This window comes from Diabrotica undecimpunctata, unplaced genomic scaffold (assembly GCF_040954645.1).
Source record: "Diabrotica undecimpunctata isolate CICGRU unplaced genomic scaffold, icDiaUnde3 ctg00001546.1, whole genome shotgun sequence".
NCBI classification, from domain to species: domain Eukaryota; kingdom Metazoa; phylum Arthropoda; class Insecta; order Coleoptera; family Chrysomelidae; genus Diabrotica; species Diabrotica undecimpunctata.
The window spans coordinates 1-19,625 of NW_027312435.1; the positions used below are offsets into that span (position 1 = coordinate 1).

General features: G+C 34.0%; 2 protein-coding genes across 2 annotated transcripts; one reads left to right on the top strand and one right to left on the bottom strand.

The window, feature by feature from the left end:
* Positions 1-84: 84 nt before the first annotated feature.
* On the bottom strand, positions 85-1,177 carry LOC140431628 (uncharacterized; the record flags this gene model as incomplete). Its single annotated transcript, XM_072519521.1, has 2 exons — positions 658-1,177; positions 85-150 (listed from the first exon to the last, which is right to left on the bottom strand). Coding segments are annotated over exons 1-2 (586 nt in total), but the record flags the coding sequence as incomplete, so codon positions are not given.
* Positions 1,178-1,628: 451 nt separating this feature from the next.
* Positions 1,629-13,395, top strand: LOC140431629 (octopamine receptor beta-2R-like). The gene is made up of 2 exons (XM_072519522.1): positions 1,629-2,473; positions 13,313-13,395. The coding sequence occupies exons 1-2, from the start codon at positions 1,630-1,632 to the stop codon at positions 13,393-13,395; spliced, it is 927 nt and encodes a 308-aa protein (XP_072375623.1). The 5' UTR covers position 1,629.
* Positions 13,396-19,625: the final 6,230 nt, after the last annotated feature.

Below are 19,625 nucleotides of genomic sequence, written 5' to 3' on the forward strand. Positions count from 1 at the left end.
AGTTCTCTGTCTTTCTCTTCACTGTGCATGGCACAGTTCCAAGGGCACGTATCCATTCTCTTCCAACTAGTGATTGACCCTCACCATCCACCACGTACAACTTTAACATTTGCCTTATTCCCTGGTGCTCAACCTCCACTGGAGTTAACCCTAAAACATTTAAATGATTTTTACAGTATGTAGTTAATTTTACATCAGATTTCTGTAATTGTAGTGTAGAAAAATATGTGTCAAATACATTTTTGTTTACAATGGTAACAGCAGCACCTGAATCAATTTCATATTTTAAAATATTGTTGTTTACTCTTAAGTTTATAAAAAATTTGTCTTTTGAATTTACAGTACTAATCTTAAAAATTTCTTGAACTGAGCAAACTGAAGTTACTTGGTTAGACCTAACATTTTTTGATTTTAAACAAACTTTTTGAATGTGTCCAACTTTTTTACAAAAATTACAAGTTAAATGTTTTTTTGAACAAGAATTTGCTAAATGTGAAGGATCTCCACATCTATAACATACATTACTATTTGTGTTTGAAGAATTTGCAGCAGAGTCATTCTGAAATTGCATCCTATTATTATTTGCACTCCTTGCTTTTGTATTTAATATATTGACACTAGAATTATTATAATTTTGATTATGAAAAAATTGGTTACTGTCCTTTTCTGATGCCTCCATGCTTGTGGCAATCTCAACGGCTCTATCTAGGTCCAGTCCTTTTGATTCTAGAAGTCTAGCTTGTGTTCTTTTCGATCGTAGGCCAAAAACAAATTGGTTTCTTATAGCACTTTTAAGATATGTAGAGAAATTGCAGTTAATTGACAACTTTTGTAGTGAATGAAGGTATTCTTGTATTGTTTCTCCTTCGGCTTGCCTTTTTGATTGGAATCTGAAGATTTCTGCAATTTCCAGGGGTGCAGGGTTGTAAAAATTATCCATTAAATTGACAATGTCGTCGTATGACTTGTCTTCCGGGACTTCTGGGGCTAACTTGTCGCATAGGGTGTCGTAGGCCTCAGAACCCATGTAGTGTAGTAGATAAGGTAATCTCATTTCGTCTGGAATTTTAAATACCTTGTAAGCACCTTCCAGCCTCTTTACCCACCTGGACCATTTGGTGGCAGACTGGTTGAAAGATTCAACGGAAAATTGAAATGTAGATACTTGTATAGACATAATTGGGGATGTAGTATAATAATAATGTAAATAACTGTACTTGAAGTTGAAGTAGCAATGGTAGTAGTCGTAATAATCTCTGTAGTAGTTGTTATTACCATCATATGTATCCCATCCTCGTCGCCAATTGTTCTGTATTTGGTATTTCTTACTTAAATAAGGTAATAATTAATAATACAACGTGGTTTTATATCATTAACCTTTATTGCCCAATAACTGACTAACTTCATTCCCTTGTGTCCGTGAGCGGTGTTGCCTACCTGTGTTGCCAAGTATATAACATATTTATTACACCTTCCATCAGGCTTACACAAATGGCAACCGTACAACAAAACAGTTTATATTATATGCCAGTTTTACGTTTCTACACTAGTTTTGTATGTTTACATAATACAATTATGAAAAAGGTCTATCGCAGAATATAATTGGTGTATTTCTTTTACAGGATAAAAATGAGCAGTAACTTCACTACAATCATTCCATCAAACATCACAGATGTAGCCAATGACACGTTGTATGATTTTAACGCTACTGTCACAAATGAAGACAGTGATGTACTTTATGAAAACGTCGTTGAGATATGCGTTTCCTTTCTATTAGTGTGCTGTCTTTTAGCTATGTGTGTAAATACTTTAGTCATTGTTAGTGTCTATTGGATCAGAAATCCCATGACCCCAAATCTAAAAATCAGCTTGAGCCTAGCCGTAGCTGACGCTTTGAGTTCCAGCATGACTGGTCTTCTTTTGCTTATGGAGAAAATTAGTTTTTCGTATTTAGGAGTGTTTCCTTGTATTGTTGAGCTTGTTCGCTTAAGCGGGATTGTTATTACTGTATTGCATCTTTTGGCGTTAAGCTTCAATCATTATATTGGCATAATGAAACCTCTGCATTACAATGTGATTGTCACCAAGAGAAAGGTTACCGTTGTAATAGCGTTCCTTTGGATATGTCCTGTAATCTTGTTAGTTGCACTATCAACACTAGAAAACAACGGTAAGCTAATACAAAGTATACACGACAACACCTGCAACATCCAAATATTTTCTACATTTGCTGTCAGATTAAGCTATAGCGTTTTGTACTTTTTCCCCATATTACTAATGGTTACCTGCTACACGCACATCTTAATCACAGTACGAAACCAGCAAAATAAATGGAAAGCAGTATCTAGATCTGGAAGTTCTAAATCAAGAGGACGGAGTATCCAACCTAATAATACCAGTCAAAAGGCCATAAGAGAACAAGCAAGGCTGCAAGGAAATATCAAAGCTGTATATACCACGCTATTTATATTAGGTAAGTAATAATATCTTTATACCTTTTTAACAAATTAATTAAATTAAACAACTAATGCTTTTTTTAATACAGCAATTTACTGATATAAGTTACATTGATCCAAAACTCAATCCTTGATTTGTGTCCGTCTCAGTTTGCATGGAAAAGGAGCTCTATATTAAATGGGAGCTCTTCTGTTTTTCGCGTAAAACCTTTATCTCGACACTGCGCATTCCAATTACTAATAGGAAAATATCCTGCAATTATGTAGGATAGATTTGACTAACATCTAAATAAGCATTCGTGTGACATCTATGACATCACAGATGTCATAGAGCATATAGAATGGCTGAATTGGAACTGGGCGGGCGTTTTGGCTAGAATGAGTGACGAGCGGTGGACACAAAAAATTACAGTGTGAAGACCACGAGCTGACAGAAAAAGTAGAGGTAGACCACAAGAAGCTGAATACCGACATAACTGGGAGAAATTAGAATAAGCCTATGTTTAACTTTGGATGCAGAAGGCAGAATGATGATGAAGCATTTGTGGACTACCTGAGCATATGGCATAGAGCATCACCTATGTCAATATTATCTCAAGATATTACTAAATATTACACATTTATAGGCGGTCATCAAATGTGGATTTACCGGGCTCTAAAAGTGCGGTAAAGAAAGTAAGGGAAAGCTACTTCACTATCTCCCAAGAACAATGACTAAGCAAAGTACAATCATACATGTGACCCTGTATACGCGGAGACGTCTGACATATACGCGGTATGGTCAGAGGGTGCTAAGAATTTCCGCGAAGAGCTAGGTCCCACCCAAAAGGGGAGAACTTTAAAAATAACCCAATTAATCAATAGTTAAAGGAAAAAAATACCCACAGTACTTTTAAAAAATGAACAGGTTAAATATTGATTTCTTTAGAATAAGCGAAATAAGATAAGTAAATTATAAAAAAAAATGAGAACTTATAAAACTCCAAATTTTTTATTTTCTGTATCTAAATCACTTGACAAGATGGTGTGTATTCGTGTCCCGGCTATCCTTCCCTAGTCATCTTGTTTTGTGAATTGCTACTATACTAATCTTGTATCTTTTCAATTTACTGAGCAAGGTGCTCAACGCTCCAGGTCTATTTAAAGTTCTAACGTTCTAAGTCCCACGAGTAATCCATGTTTCATTGCCAATATCCAGAGCTTGTTTTTGGGTTTCGTAGTAATGGTTTTTTTTCGGGGATAGATTACTAGATTGTCGCCCAACCCTTTTCCTTTATCTGATATCGGTTACTGATCTGCTCATTCTATCCGGAGTTGATTGTTATAAATATTTGGTTTAAACTACTAGCTCGCAGATTATACACATGGAAATCACCACAAAAATATTAATAAAATCAAATAAAGAATAGAATCAGTCTTCTTCTTTTTGTAGTTCGTTCTCCTATCGGAGGTTGGCTATTATCATGGCTATCCGTATCTTATTGGTGGCTGCTTTGAAAAGATCTACTGAGCTACAACTGTACCACTCTCTTAGGTTTCTTAGCCAGGAAATTCTTCGTCTTCCTATGGATCTTTTACTCTTGATTTTACCTTGCATTATGAGCGAAATATCTCATATTTTGCGCATCTGGTAATGTGGCCTAAATATTCCAGCTTTATTGTTTTGATGTGCTTTATGATCTTGCAATCCTTTTGTAGCCTTCTTAACACTTCTGCATTTGTAGTTCGTTGGGTCGATGGTATTTTCAAAATCCTTCTATAGCACCATATCTTAAATATCTTATCCACTTTTAGTGTCCAGCTTTCCAAAACATACAACAAAGTCGAGAACACATAGCATCTTAAGGCTCTTGTCTTACAATTTCCATGCGTGCCCTTATTTCTCTACCTTGATCATTGTTTTCATTTACCCAGGTTCCCAGATATTTGTAGTTATATACTCTCTCTGATTGTTTTCCCTCGATATCTAGCCTTCCTACTGTATGTTGCTTAGAAATAATCATGCACTTGGTTTTCTTAACTTTCATTTGTAGTCTATATTTCATACTGACTTGATTTAATCTATTTACTAAGCATTGCAGTACTTCTAGACTGTCTGCAAAAACAGCGGTGTCGTCTGGGAATCATGTTGTTCAAGATTTTTCCGTTTATTGGTATACCCTGTTGTTCCTCTGATATTGCTTTCTTAAAAATAGCTTTGCTGTACAGATTTAATAACAATGGGGACAGCATGCAACCCTATCTAACACCTCTTTTGATTTCTATAATTTCTGTATCGACATTTTCGATTCTAACCTTTGCTTTTTGATTCCAGTACAGATTGACAATAACTCGTATATCTCGACTATACACATTATTTTCTTTTAACAGTTTTACAAGTTTCTGATATTGTACTCTATCAAAAGCTTTTTCATAATCTATAAAGCAGACATAGAGATCCTGGTTCATATCTAGTCGTCTTTGGGCGAGAACTTCCACCACCAACACGAGAACACCAAACCAGGTGTCATCTATATCTTCTTCTATTTTTTTGTATAGTCTTCCATGTATTATTTTAAGAAATATCCTAAGTGTGTGGCTTATTAAGGAAATTGTTCTGTACTGGGAGCATTATGTCGCACGTACTGCCTTTGGTAGTGTTACAAACGTGGACAGCAATCAATCTTGGGGTATTACTTCTGTTGTATATACTTTGTCGAACAGGTCTAAAAGTATTTGCAGTGTTTTTTCGTCAATGCATTTAATTAGCAATGCATTTATTTAGCAATGCATTTATTTAGCTCAGTGGGTATCTGATATGGGCCTACTGATTTTGCGGTCTTTGCATTTCTAATTGCCTGTTTTAATTCGGACATTCTTATTTTCGGTCCTGTTTGTTCCTGTAGTTCTTCTTGCGTCATTCTATGTTTATCTTTAGTGTCTGCAATGAGTTTACCATTATCATCTTTGAGTATCCCATAGTGTGCTCGCTTTTTGGTATTTGTCAGTTATTTTATTTTTTTATGCATATTAAAGCTGTCGTATTTTCTGTCATACTCTTTTATTTCTATGCACTGATCGGTTAACCACTTTTCTTTGGCCTTTTTTATTTCACTTTAATTCTACTTTGTAGTTCTTGATGTTTTGGATCATTTCTCCCTTTGGCTTGTCTCTCCTCTTCCATTAATTCTAGAATTTCTGAAGTCATCCACTTCTATATTTTATTTGTCTTTTCAGACTTAAAATTTTCTTCTACAGCCTTTAATAATGCCTTCTGAATATTGCTCTACTTTTTATTGACATCTTCTAATGTTAAGATTTCTTCTCCTACTTCTGTTAGATTTGAGTTGACTTGTTGGATCACTTTTTAATGTATTTCTCTTTTTCTTAATTTTGTATAATCAAACGTTGGTTTATGTTTAGGTGTTACAATCTTTTTGAGTTTCACGTGCATTCTAGCTATCAGCGGATTATGGTCTGAGTTGACATCTACTCCGGGGTATTCTTTTACTGCTCTAATTAAGTTTTTGTATCAATTTTTGACTAATTAGACTTCTTCTTCAGGTTCCTTCTCCTATCGGAGGTTGGAAATCATCATCGCTATTTTAATTTTATTGGCCGCGCTTCTGAATAATTCTAATGAGCTGCAACCAAACCACTCTCTCAAATTTCTTAGCCAGGATATTTTGCGTCGTCCTAGGTTTCTCTTCCCTTGTATCTTTCCTTGCATAATTAATCTAAGTAATACGTACTTCTCACCCCTCACTATCATCATCATTCAATCTCGCTTATCCACTGCTGGACATAGATCTCCCTCATAATTTTCCATCTATTTCGATCTTGTGCCTCTTGCATCCAATTCCTATGACAAAGTTTTAGATCGTCAGTCCAACGTGTTGGTGGACGACCTCTACTTCGGTAGGCATCATCTCTTGGTCTCCATTCCAGTATCCGCTTTGTCCATCTATTGTCTGTCATTCGAGCCACGTGACCTGCCCAGTTCCATTTTAGTGTTGCTACTCTCTCTACTGCATCAGCCACTCCTGTTCTTTGTCGTAACTGGCGATTTGGGATCTTGTCTCGTAGTGAAACGCCCAACATAGCACGCTCCATCGCCCTTTGACACACACGGATCTTTTGAACTGTTCTCCTTGTCATGGTCAACGTTTCGGCACCGTAAGTTAACACTGGCAAAACACACTGATTAAACGTTTTTCTTTTAAGGCATATTGGTATATCAGACGATTTGAAATATGGTTCAGCTTGCCGAAGGCTGCCCAAGTCAGTCTTATACGACGGATAAGCTCAACGGTTTGGTTATCTTTTCCCTATGCGAATCTCATGACCTAGGTATTTATAGGCCCTTACCTGGTCTATGGATCTTGTTCCTACGCATATATCTTCGCTGACTACAAGATTTGTCATTATCTGGGTTTTAGATATATTTATTTTCAATCCCCCTTCTAGCGAGGAAAGGTAGAGCTGATTTAAAAGTTCTTTGGCCCTCATCTATCCTATCAGCTATTAGTACAATATCATCTGCAAACCTTAGATGGCTAAGCTTTTCTCCGTTTATGTTTATGCCCTTGTCGGTCAGTTTTGCCCTTTTACATATATATTCCAAAAGCGTAGTGAACAGTTTCGGCGATATGGTGTCCCCCTGGCGTACTCCACGTTGTATCGGGAATTTCTGGGTTGACGATCACCCACTTTAACACTGGCTGTTGTGTTTTGGTATATATGTTTAATTATATTTATATACCGATAGTCAATTCGGCATTCTGTCAAGGCTTCCAACATTTTTTGTTGATTTACGGTGTCGAATGCCTTTTCATAGTCGACAAATATTAAAGCTAGTGGTTTATTATATTCAGTGCATTTTTCTATAAGATTTTTTATTACCAGTAGGTGATCGTTTGTTCCATAGCCTTTTCTAAAACCCGCCTGTTCTATATGACCCAGATATTGAATCTTTCTAATTTTAACAGTTTTTATGACTTCACATTCTTTCTTCATTCTTTGTAACACCTCTATATAAGTTACTTTTTCAGTCCACGATATTCTATGGATTCTCCTGTAGCACCACATTTCTAATCAGACTACATATTGATTAATCAAAGATATTGAAGCTCAAAGCGTTAATTACCACCTGGATCAAATATGAAAATAAAACAAAAATAGTATTAAAAAAGTGTAAATATTTAGCGGAAAGATACAAACAGAAAATATAAGATAAACCGATAAGTCCGGACCATATATTGAACAGGTGTCCACACTGTGGATCGATCCTGACAATGTATTCATTTTAAGAGTAAAAATAATAAGAGATTTTATACTATACTTTGTTTTTTAACCAGGAGGAGTAAACTAAAAAGACAGATTCACACCCAAGAAAGTTACTAGAAAAGTCACCAATACATCTTCTTTTTTGGGTTGAATAATAATTTTTTGAATTCACTTCCAATATATATTATTTAGTATTTCTAATTACAATAAAAAAATGTTGGACTGTTATGAAAAAGTTGAAGAATTTTTAGAGTTTATTTATCACATTAAAGAAGAAAATCGTAAAAAGAACGTATACGAAAGCGATATATAGTAAATCTTGATTTTAACAATAACTATTCTGCAAAACTAACCTGTTGCCTGTTTTATTTTTGCTAGCGTGGCTGTTATTTTCATTCCAGAATTATCAATTTTGATTTGTTTATTTATACATGTTTATAATGTATAAGCAAATCATGTTTTGTTTCTCATTTGAAGATATATGACCCAAATCTACCCGACATTTTTTTAGGTGTAGAGGAATAAATACCACTAGTACTTGGCATCGAATCCACATTGTTATCTTAATAACACTAATATGTCGCGAAATAGTTCTGAAAAGAACTGTTTTTTATATAAATACAAACGAAATATCTAAAAATGTAAGGAATAACGCAGAAAATCCAAAAAAATCGTCGATATACTTAAATATTGAATTTTAAAATTTCACAAATGTCATTAGTGTCAACATGTCATAATTTAGTGGAGTAAACTTGCCTGCGGTTGGACCAATTACAAACAAGCATTACAGCGCGGAAAATTTGAATTACTCCTCCTGGTTAAAAAACAGACCATAGCACAATCTAACGTGAAAGTGACAACAATAACGACCAGAAGCACAATATTTCACCAGCAAATAAAACAGCACTTATCAGGTTTTTTGTCAAAACAACATTAGACCGCCAGGGTCGGCTTTTAGTTCATATTTCCAATAAAACACATTTATACCGAACGGGAATATAAGTGGACATTATTATCACGGTAAATCACAGAACCGGTACATCACAAATATATTACCCGGTATATCATGAGATGTCGTTTTCTAAAGAGATAACGGCCAAAGAGGCGTTCAAACATAATTCTATGAATAGTAGAGAGAGAGAGAGAGAGAGAAATTTATTGTTTTTAAAATGAGTTTACATTTATAAAACACAACATGGTATAGTACAAACAAGACACAAGATACATTAAAACACTAATTATAAAATTTCCATAATTAAAAAAAAACAAAAAATATATATCAATTAGGGTGTTGCCGTGAGGGGGCATTTGGGCCTGTAGGACCCATCGCCGGCTCTTCGGGCTTCTTCCTATCCCCGGAATTGGATCGGGTATTCACCATCTTTGGTTTGTCGCTGGTAGAAAGGTTAAATACCACCGCTGTTATAAATAACAGTTCCAGTGACAAATATCTGTTATAGGTAACGGTTCCAAGGAACAGTTACAAAGTAACAGAGCAAAAATGAAAAACAGATAGGTAAAAATGATCTAAGTATTCCTTGACTTACGAAAGGAATAACTTAGTAAACAAGTAAATTAAATGGTATAAAAATATAATGCAAAAAAAGAAAAAAATGTTTCTAAGTGTTTCTTGACTTACGGAAGAAACAACTTAGGACAGAAATATAGATAAATGAAATATGTAAATGTGAGAGTAAAATATGGAAATATTTTAAGTGTTTCTTGACTTACGGAAGAAACGACTTACGAGTGGAAAAATAAAATACTCAAATATAAAACGAGAAATGCAAAAATGAAACAGATTATAGAAATATGTCTAAGAGTTTCTTTACTTACGGAAGAAACAACTTAGAACAGAAAATAAACAAGAGAATCAAATATAGTAAAATAAATGCACAAATAAGTGTTTCTTGACTTACGGAAGAACGACTTATATAGAGAATAAGAAAAATCAATATAGAGAAGATGTGGAAATATTGCTAAGTGTTTCTTGACTTACGGAAGAAACAACTTAGCATAAAATAGAAAATGAAAGAGACAAATGTATTAAGTATTTTCTTAACTTAAGGAAGAAAATAGCTTAGATAAAATATCGGAAATAATAATGCAACAATGATTATGAAAATTATTCTAAGTGTTCTTTTGACTTACCGGAAAAGAACGGCTTAGACAAACAATTAAAATAACAAGTCAAATATTCAGAGAAATATTTCTAAGAGTTCTTTGACTTACCGGAAAGAACTACTTAGACAAAGTACAAATCAAAATATAAAATAGAAAAGCAAGATAAATATTTCTAAGTGTTCTTAACTTACGGAAGACAACTTAGACACAAAATACAAGAAAAATAAACAATCAAAAATATTCAAATAAAATATCAAACAATCAGTACAAGAACAAATATAGATCAATGTAATATTCTAACCTGAAAAGGTCTGAATATACAATAATGCTAAAATAAAAATGGTATATAGAAAATCAGAAATAAAACAATAACTTAGTTGGAACAATAATAGCACCGACTAGGTCTACAGTAGAAGAGGCAAGCTCGACTGATCGATGAGAGAAAATCTACCTGCTTTTATGTAAAACAAATCCTTTGTTTTACGTAGCGAAAGTGGAATTTCCCTGCATCGAATCAATTAGAAATTTGGATTTGGCCAAACTTGGAATTTCCAAGTATTTTGACCGATATCCAAATTCCTTGATGCGTCCGGCACGGCTGTCAGCTTCGGCTGACACGCCTCCGGAGGACAAGGGCAACTGTACTCAAAAAATTCCTCTATACTATAGTAATATTTAGATAATAAAAACTTCTTAATTACTCTTTGGAGTACAAAAATATTGCTTGAGGATCTTATATCGAGTGGTAGGTGATTAAAAAATTTCTGACCATTGTAAATAAATGATTTTTAATTAAAGTAGAAGAGGGCTCTTATGGGGATCCCATAATTTAAACGAGTGTTATAAGAGGAATCTGTCCGAATATTCTCTCTATGTTTTTTAAAAATGAAGCACGCTAATTCAAGGATATACATGCAAGAAAGTGTCTAGATACCATGTTTCCGTAACAGAGGCCTGCATGATGTATCAAATTTGACCTTGCATAAATACCTGAGTGCTCTCTTTTGGAGCATAAAAAGTCTGCTGAAATGATGAAGAGAAAATAAATGCTTTCATTGCCCAGAGTAATGTTGTTTAGATCATTGTTAGAAGAAATTAATTTGGTTTTTTGAAAAATTAAATGTTAAATCATTAGCTTTGCACCACTCACAAGATTTTTTTTATTCAGTACCTTAGAGTCCTTGATTTGCCATAAAATTGTGATGTCATCTGCAAATATAGTAAACCGGCCATTAATGTCGAGGTTAGTTATGTTGTTAAAATGTATCAAGAACAAGATAGGACCCAAGACAGAGCCGTGAGATACTCCACAATTAATAAAGATATTACTAGAGTAGCGCTCATTGATTAATACAGACTGGCATCTGCCTTCTAAGTACGAACTCAACCGCTTTGTGGCAGTGCCTCTAAAACCATATTTCTAGTTTATTAAGATATATTTTGTGATTGACACAGTCAAAGGCTTAAGATAGATCACAGAAAACTGCGGCAGCAACATAATCGTTATTTAAGTCCATAGTGTTTCCATGAATTCGAAGATGGCATCATATGTACTTTTTAATGACTGGAAACCGAATTTGAAGGAAGAAACTAAATTGTGTTTTTGTAAGAAAGTCATCATTCGGATTTTTAACAATTTTTCTACAACCCTTGAAAGCGACGATAACAAAGAGATAGGACGATCATTAGCAGGTAAATCGTGGTCACCACCTTTATACAGAGGAATAACCTTAGCATATTTTAAAAAATCGCTAAAGTGACCCCTTTATCGCTAAATCGCTAAAAAGATGTGTTAATTGCCTTCGCTAAAATTCTCAAAACATTATCAGGAAGAAAGTATAAAACTTTAGATGGGATATCATCCCAGTCTGGAGTCATAGAATTTTTAATGCCTTGTATATTTTTTATTTCAGCCGAGTTAGTGGAAAGAAAATAAAAGGAATTTGTGATATTTAAAAAATACATTGGCTCAGAAGAAGAATTGATTTTTCCAGCGAGTTCTGGACCTACCGAGCAGTAATATTTATTCAGCTCACTAGGGTATAAGACTATATCAGTAGTTTGGGGAACTTTAGCTCTAAGATTATTACCTATACACCAAGATTCATTTTGTTTATTATTGGCATTTGCCATTCTAGATTTTTAAAAGATATACATTTGGCTAATTTAGTAACCTTCCTATATATGGACCTAAATTTATAAAAATATATTCAAAATTCATCTTTGCATATTATATGTTTATTGAGACGCCAGACAGACTCTGACGTCACTGGTGCCAATGTCGTGACGTCACAAGATGACGGATGACAGCTGTCATCTGTCAACTGTCATCTGGCAACTGTCATGTCAACTGTCATCGTTCAAACGTGAAAATCGCGTCAATTTTTCTTCTTTTCGTATAAAAAGGGGAGGGGTAACGAATACGTTAACACAAAAACAAAGATGGCGGCATTGCCAAAAGGACACTAATCTTGTAACGTCTAAACGGCTTAACGGCGGCGCATTTAACGATCTTAAGTTTTTGCAGGAAATTCTAATTCCTTTAGTAACCCAAGTATTCTTACTTTTCGATTTAAGAATTCTTTTTTGAAATGCTAAATTGAAAATCTTCATGAGAGTGTGATGAAATTGATGAAGCAAATCAGAAGAGCAAAAAATATTATTCCAATCTTCCTGATAACATAATTTGATATTCCTGTCAAAATTACTTTTGCTGAAAATCCTACCCCATCTGGCTGTAGAAGATGGATTCTTAAGGGAATATTCACATAGAATGGGATCATGATCTGATGAGAAATAGAGAATCTCTCTGCACACAGCCAGATCTGGATGTAGATTAGTACAAATGTAATCCAATATGCTGTTATTTCTGGTTGGATCGGTAACCAGCATTCTTATATTAAAACTATTAAATAAATTTGTAATGGTAATAACATGGCTGTGTGAGGAATCCAGATAATCAATATTAAAGTCACCTGTCAAGATAATAAAAGCATTTTGTGGAATTTTTTAAGGCAAGGATTCCAATCTTTGAAAAAATAACTGAATAATAGACTTAGGGGGACTGTACACAATAATGAGAAAAGTATTAAGCTTCTTACTGAAAGTAATAGAGAATTCAAATTCATATTCAATGCAGAGGTGGTTAAATTTATTGTAGTCAACAAAATATTAGCTTAGCACTATATTATCCTATCAAGAGAAAGTGGCCCAACCACAGGTGCAATCTCTGAACCTGCAGTTCCTGTAGTACTAAGAAGGATTAGTAGTCAAACAACAAGTCATCAGTGGGGTAAAATTAACAAATCATCTAAAATACCTAATAAAAATGATTTAGCTTATTATTTCGAGTAAAAACTATGCTGTGTAAAAAAAATCAATAATTGCAAATGGAGTATAAAAAATTAGATTTTCAAATAATAAAGTAAACAAAAAAATTAATTTACAAATAATAATTTTATTCGTAGGTTCCTGTTTCGTTGGTTGGGTACCCGCACTTTTATTTTATATTCTCACCTGTGAAGATTGTCCTATAATGGGTCCACTCTAGAAAAACTTAATACTGAATACAAATATGAAGTAATGTCAGTTCGTTTAATGGAAAATACACTCATATTATGAAGATGTTTGCCAACCCCATTATTTATACAATCAGGATAAAGGAGATTAAAGTAAGTATACATTTTAGTGCTCTTTAAATTAAATATGTTCATTAATAATATGTCAAGTATAAGTCAATGATGGTATGATACACGGTACTTTTTCTGTATCATATATTTTTTAAATGGCCGACCTGGATGTCCTCGTTTACTTACTTACTCTTTAGCTCTTTACAATCGATCATGGGTCTTGGCTAATTGTACTATTTGCTTCCATTTCTTCTGGTCCATCAATAGGTATTTTTCCATCTATAGGTATTTATTCATCTCTCTTGTGTGTGGGTACGTTAATTCATTACTCTGGTTCTGATCTGTTATCTCTAAATCCGCTACTGTATGGGCCGTATTTGTTTGTATTTGCTCTGTTAGCAGACTCTGAAAATAGTTTTTTCAACCTGCTTTATTGCTGCAACATCACTAATAATTTGTTCTTCACTATTTCTAAAAAGAGTAGTGCGTTATTTATATCCCTTTATGAGTTGTTTCAGGAATTTATAGCTCCTCTAGTGTTACCCCCAATTGAAATCTTTCCCTTCAACGACCAAAAGTCTTTAAAAATCAGTTCTCAATCCTTGATGTACGCTTTACAATCAATAATGCAAGACTATCTGATTATGAATCAATATATACCAAGTTTAAAACTCTTAACGAACCATCCTCGAAACCCCAACGATTGGGTAGGATTTTTTCCTACTTCTGGGTGGTACTTTCCCTCTGTAGACGTGGACTAAAAATTCAGTGATTTTTTGCCTAGGCCTGCCTTTATTTTCAATAAGGCATTAACTTTAATTGCAATTAAGTCAAAACATCACAAACCCTGGATTACCAAAAGCATCCACATATCAGCCAAGAATATGCGTTCACTTCTGTACATCAAGAAATTTACTACCAACGTATTTGTTACTGAATATATCTCCAAGTACAGAGGAATCTATATAAAAACTTGTTAAAACAGATAAAAAGATGTACTATCAAAATCTTTGTCAAAGTCTGGGAAGCTAAAAAAATGTTGCAAGTGAAACTTGGTTCATAATAAAGGATCTTTGAAATAAAAACTAACACAGCTCACAGATTTTCTCTTCCAAACCCTGAAAATCTAAATGAATACTTCGTTAATATGAGTAAAAATATAACATCAACTATTTTATCAGCAACAAGATCCTATTTGCTATCTCCCCAATTCAAAAAAGGTCTCGAATTCATTCTTTATAAGACCAGTTCATAAATCTGAACTGATCCAAACAATCAGTAGTACCAGAAAGCAAATCCATTCCCTTCCTCGTAGTACTGATGAAATATCTATTAAAATTTTCTTAAATCTCCCAAAAAAATATGTTGAAAGTCCTGCTCTCACTAATTAATGATTCTTTTGAAATAGGTATATTTACAGAGTGCCTAAAGATAGCCATTATTATTTCTCTTCATAAGGGTGGTGAAAAATCGAATGTCTGCAACTATAGACCTATTGCCTTACTACTGGTCCTATCCAAAATTATTAGAGACTTATAAAAGCCCGACTTATGTCCTTTATCGTTGAAAACAACATTTTATCACAAAGTCAGTTCGGGTTTTTATCTAATAAACCTACTATACTTTGTTTCAAGTGAAGAAAATAACATTGGGCTTATGGAGATCAGTGTTCCCAAAACTCTCAAGCCGGTTTTGCTATTAGATTGTTGATATATGATTCATCCTAATCAGAGCCGTATTCAGCACTGTGTAGTTGTAGTTAATTAATTTCACTAAAAAAAGGATATGTATAATTGAATACAAAATAATGCATTATAAATACTTGTTTCTTTAATTGACAGATATAGGTATGTAATTATTATAGGTCTAATAAAAATAGTTAAATTTTACTATTGTTTAACATTACATTTATTACCGCTTTAGATAAGATGTAACTAAAAAAAACCAGTGCAGCTTTAATTTTATTTTCATGTAAGTAATAACAACAATTACATACATAAAAAATTTTCCTTGTAGACAGGGTGAATAACCACCAACAGAACGAAAGATTATAGCGAAAAAGTAAAAAAAATATAAATTATTAGTTTGTAAGTTGATAACAGCTATATTTTAAAATAATTTTGAAATATACACGGTATTCCAATAAATTTCAGCGTATCAAAGTTATATTTTATCCTCTTATTCTTCTTATGTTATATGAAATTTTATATGAAATTTTTCGCACTACCTATTTCCTAATTTTCACTTTTGCCAGACTGGAATCTACAGACTTTTTTCTGATTTGGCACTTTGTGTCCGCCGATTTGCACATTATCACATAATTTACTCACTGTATATTAACCCTGCTGTCCCGTTCGATTCAACTACACAAATGTACTGTTCGGGTCAATATGACCCAACTATGGTTTACGCTCCTTAATCGAAATAAAATAAGCTAATAGTGCTAAACAAAACTTTACTACAAAAAATTATGGTTAATTAAACAAAAATATATCGGACATATTACACGTGGAGAGAAATACACCTTGCTCCAACTGATTATGCAGGGAAAGATCCAAGGAAAGAGAAGCATAGGGAGGCGTAGAATGTCATGGCTGCGCAACCTGAGAGAGTGGTACGGATGTACATCGAATGAACTTTTCAGAGCAGCCGTCTCAAAAGTCCGAATAGCTATGATGATTGCCGACCTCCGCCGCGGAGATGGCACTTGAAGAAGAAGAAGAAACAAAAATGATGTTGTTAATGTAAATTAAACATTATTAACAAAAACAGAAGGTATTTTTTTTCCATTAACCAGAAAAGCCTAATAACAAATATCTACAAAATTTAATTCAGTTTACAACTGGGACAGTAATAAAAAGAATGGGTTTTACAAATATGTTTATGACATATACAACATAAAATATTAGTCTTATTATCGTTTTTAGAACAAAATTTACAGCGTGATCGTTTAGCAGGTGGAGTTGGATTGTTCATAGACGGTTCACATGAACTAGAATTTCCATCTTCTCTACTCACTTTTGCTCGTGTCCTTTTTACCAGTTCTTGTGAGTCTTTGGTTCTTGGTAAATTTTTCCTGGAAAGAATAAGTGGTTTCACCAGCGTTTTTCCCAATTCCTCAAGAAAAATTCGCCGTTTTGTAAGTTTATTGGTGTTCCATTGGGGATTTTATTGATGTCCATAAAACGAACGCGTTGTAGGCAGAAATGTCCAGCATATTATAAAAAACAATCATGGGCCAGCGATTTGTCTTTCTCTTACATGTATATGTTACCAACAAGCTGATCTAGAGTATCCACTGCTCCCTTACTGGAATTATAATCTAAAATAATTTGGGGCTTTTTGTCATTTCTGTCACTAATAGCCTTTTCATGATGCAAAGTACTCATAAGAACAACATTTTTATTCTTTTTAGGAATATAGTTAACAATAGTGGTATCTTGCGTGAAGTAAAAATACGAACTATGAACTTCTTTATTCGCAATTTGTGCTGGAAGCTCTGGTTTATTTTTTCTTATAGTCCCCAGCATTGTATTTTTTCTTTTTAGAAGAAGTTGGCCTAAAATTGTACAATGTAATAAAGTTATCGCAAGTAATATTGTGGCCTTTCAAATCATTAGTCAAGTCGCACACCACATGCATTCCCTGATTTCGTTCTGGCGCGGCACCTGCTTCTTTTCCTGTATAGATCTGCAATTTTAGAGCATAAGAACTTTTGGTGTCACATAAAGGCCAAATTTTTATGCCATATTTCGCTGGCTTGCTTGGAATGTACTGTTTGAAGGGACAACGACCTCTAAAGGCTACTAATTGCTCGTCGATAGTAACATTTTTATCAGGGTTAAAAAATTTTGGTAGATTTTCCACCCATTTTCCCCCAAATTTCACGTATTGTAGCAATTTTATCTAATCGTCTCCTATCCTGTCTAGTAGTCTTGTTATCAAAACGTATCACTTGCGAAATTTTTGTTAACACTTCAAGGGACATTGTGGCTCGAAATATACTACGACCAGTTTCTTCATTCCACAAACTTTTAGTTGATTCACCATGGGACTTAAAAACTCCAACTAACAATAAAAGACCAATGTATGCTTGAAAACCAATTTTATTAAAGTCTTTCCAGTTGGTTCCAAAAACACGCTGGCCTTCCATGTTTGTCATATTAATAATTTGGTTTGCAACTATGTCATAAAAGAGTACGTCAAATGAATTTTTGATATCGAAAATTCGGAACGTGTAACTCCTGGAGCATTATTTATAACATTGGCCGTAGAAAAACGACCGTGTTGATAAGGAGGATCAAGCGACCACTGAATATTACCATCTTTCGAAGGAACTGTTACAGAAGGTTCTACAGGATGTGGTACGTATAATGGAATAACAGATCATCACTACTTTCTTCTTCACTCTCACTACTTGTATGGTTTTCTGTTTCTGATATGTATTCATCACTGTCTAACACGTTCGCGAGCTCGCGCAGCTCATTTTCGGTTAGCGTTCTTTGATGCGATATTATCAACATGCAAAAATAGACTGGAATGTATATGAATGGCATGAATGCGCTTGACATATCATCAGTGTCCTACCACTTGTCTATCACCCCCACTTCCTTCTACATGACTTGCCCTTCTACCTGACGTCGTCCAGCTACACTTTAATTTTTTTACAAGTTCTAGCTTGCAGAAACTTGTTTTTATTTATAAACTTACATGACTGACAAACACTGTTAGAAAATATAAAACACTGCCAACTAAACATACGTACACAGGAAATTTTTAACGGTTTAAATACGTGGGTCATATTGACCCGAACGTAGCATAGGTAACAATTTAATTTTTATCAAAAAAATCAGGAAGTTGAAGTTTTATCTCATATGCAATTGGAAGACCTCAGATTGGGTAATAAAGTCACGGAATACCAAAACGTTACGCCGCGTAATAATTTGTAAAATAAGAAATAATTTTTTTTTTTTGGTCAAATAGACCCGAACAGGACAGCAGGGTTAACATCATCATCATCTTCTCTATTATCGCTATCACTTTCATTACTGTCACTGTCAACCGTCACATTTATTACCACAGGATCAATATCGTCCATCAACCCATCAATAACCCAAAATTTTTGCCCTTCCTTAATAGCAAGTTTTTCCAGAAGTTTACAATAGTTTTTCCAGTTTTTCACCAAATGCATTTCTTATTAATTGTTCCATAGCGGCGGTCTTAAACTCTGTGTTGTGTGAGGGAATATGTTTACGCGCTATCTCAGAGTTGTTTTTGTTTCTCTTTCTTTCTTCCATTAGCTGCAGAATCTCTGTTGTCATCCATGTCTTATTCTTACCTTCTTCGTTCTTCATAAAATTGTCTTTAATGTCGTCTATCGTTTTATTAAGGGATTCTATCTTCTCTTCTGTGCTTTTCGTTGTATTATCGATTTCTTTGAATTTTCTATTTATTGTTTTGCTGACTATTTCTTTTGCTTCACGACATTTAAGTTTTCTCATGTTTTTTACAGTTTTTCCTTGTGTTTTCTTTAACTTGTTTCTCTACACGCCCACCAAATAATTGTGGTCAGATTGAATAACAACGCCTGGGTAGGTTTTAACACTGTTGAAACTATTTCGATATCTTTTGTTAACAAGATAGTCTATTTGGTTTCTTATAATACCGTCTTCTCCGTTGTCTCTAGGTGATTTCCACGTATACAGTGGTAGTTTTTAAAATGTGTTTAGCCCGATTAAGTTATGTTCAGCTGCAAAGAGACTCATTGTTTCCCCTCGTTGATTTCTCTCTCCTAATCCATAAGGACCAATATGTTGCCCTTCTTTTCTGTTACCTATTGTTGTTGATGTTCATCAAATATAGGGTGTTTTGTAAGGAAAAATATACCTTTGATATACCACTATTTTTTGGAGCACCCTGTATGATTCACATTATTTTTAAATTGTAGTGTTAATGACCCTGTATGACCCTGAATAAAAGAGCTTTGGATATTAAGTCGTTTTCCATACAGAGGCGCATATTATTTAAAAAATGAAATATTTACATGTAGTATGGACTCGCCTCGTCGAGTAAATGGACTCTTCCAACTATTTTGTGTCTCTCCAATTTCGTGACAATCTGCTATGCATTTGACTATAAATAAAAATTAATA

What these genes read in the sequence shown, in the direction of transcription:
- LOC140431629 (XM_072519522.1), top strand. Translation starts at nt 1,630, where the DNA reads ATGAGCAGTAACTTCACTACAATCATTCCATCAAACATCACAGATGTA. An exon ending in TACCACGCTATTTATATTAG is followed by an intron (nt 2,474 to 13,312) that starts GTAAGTAATAAT and finishes TTTTATTCGTAG; the next exon opens with GTTCCTGTTTCGTTGGTTGG.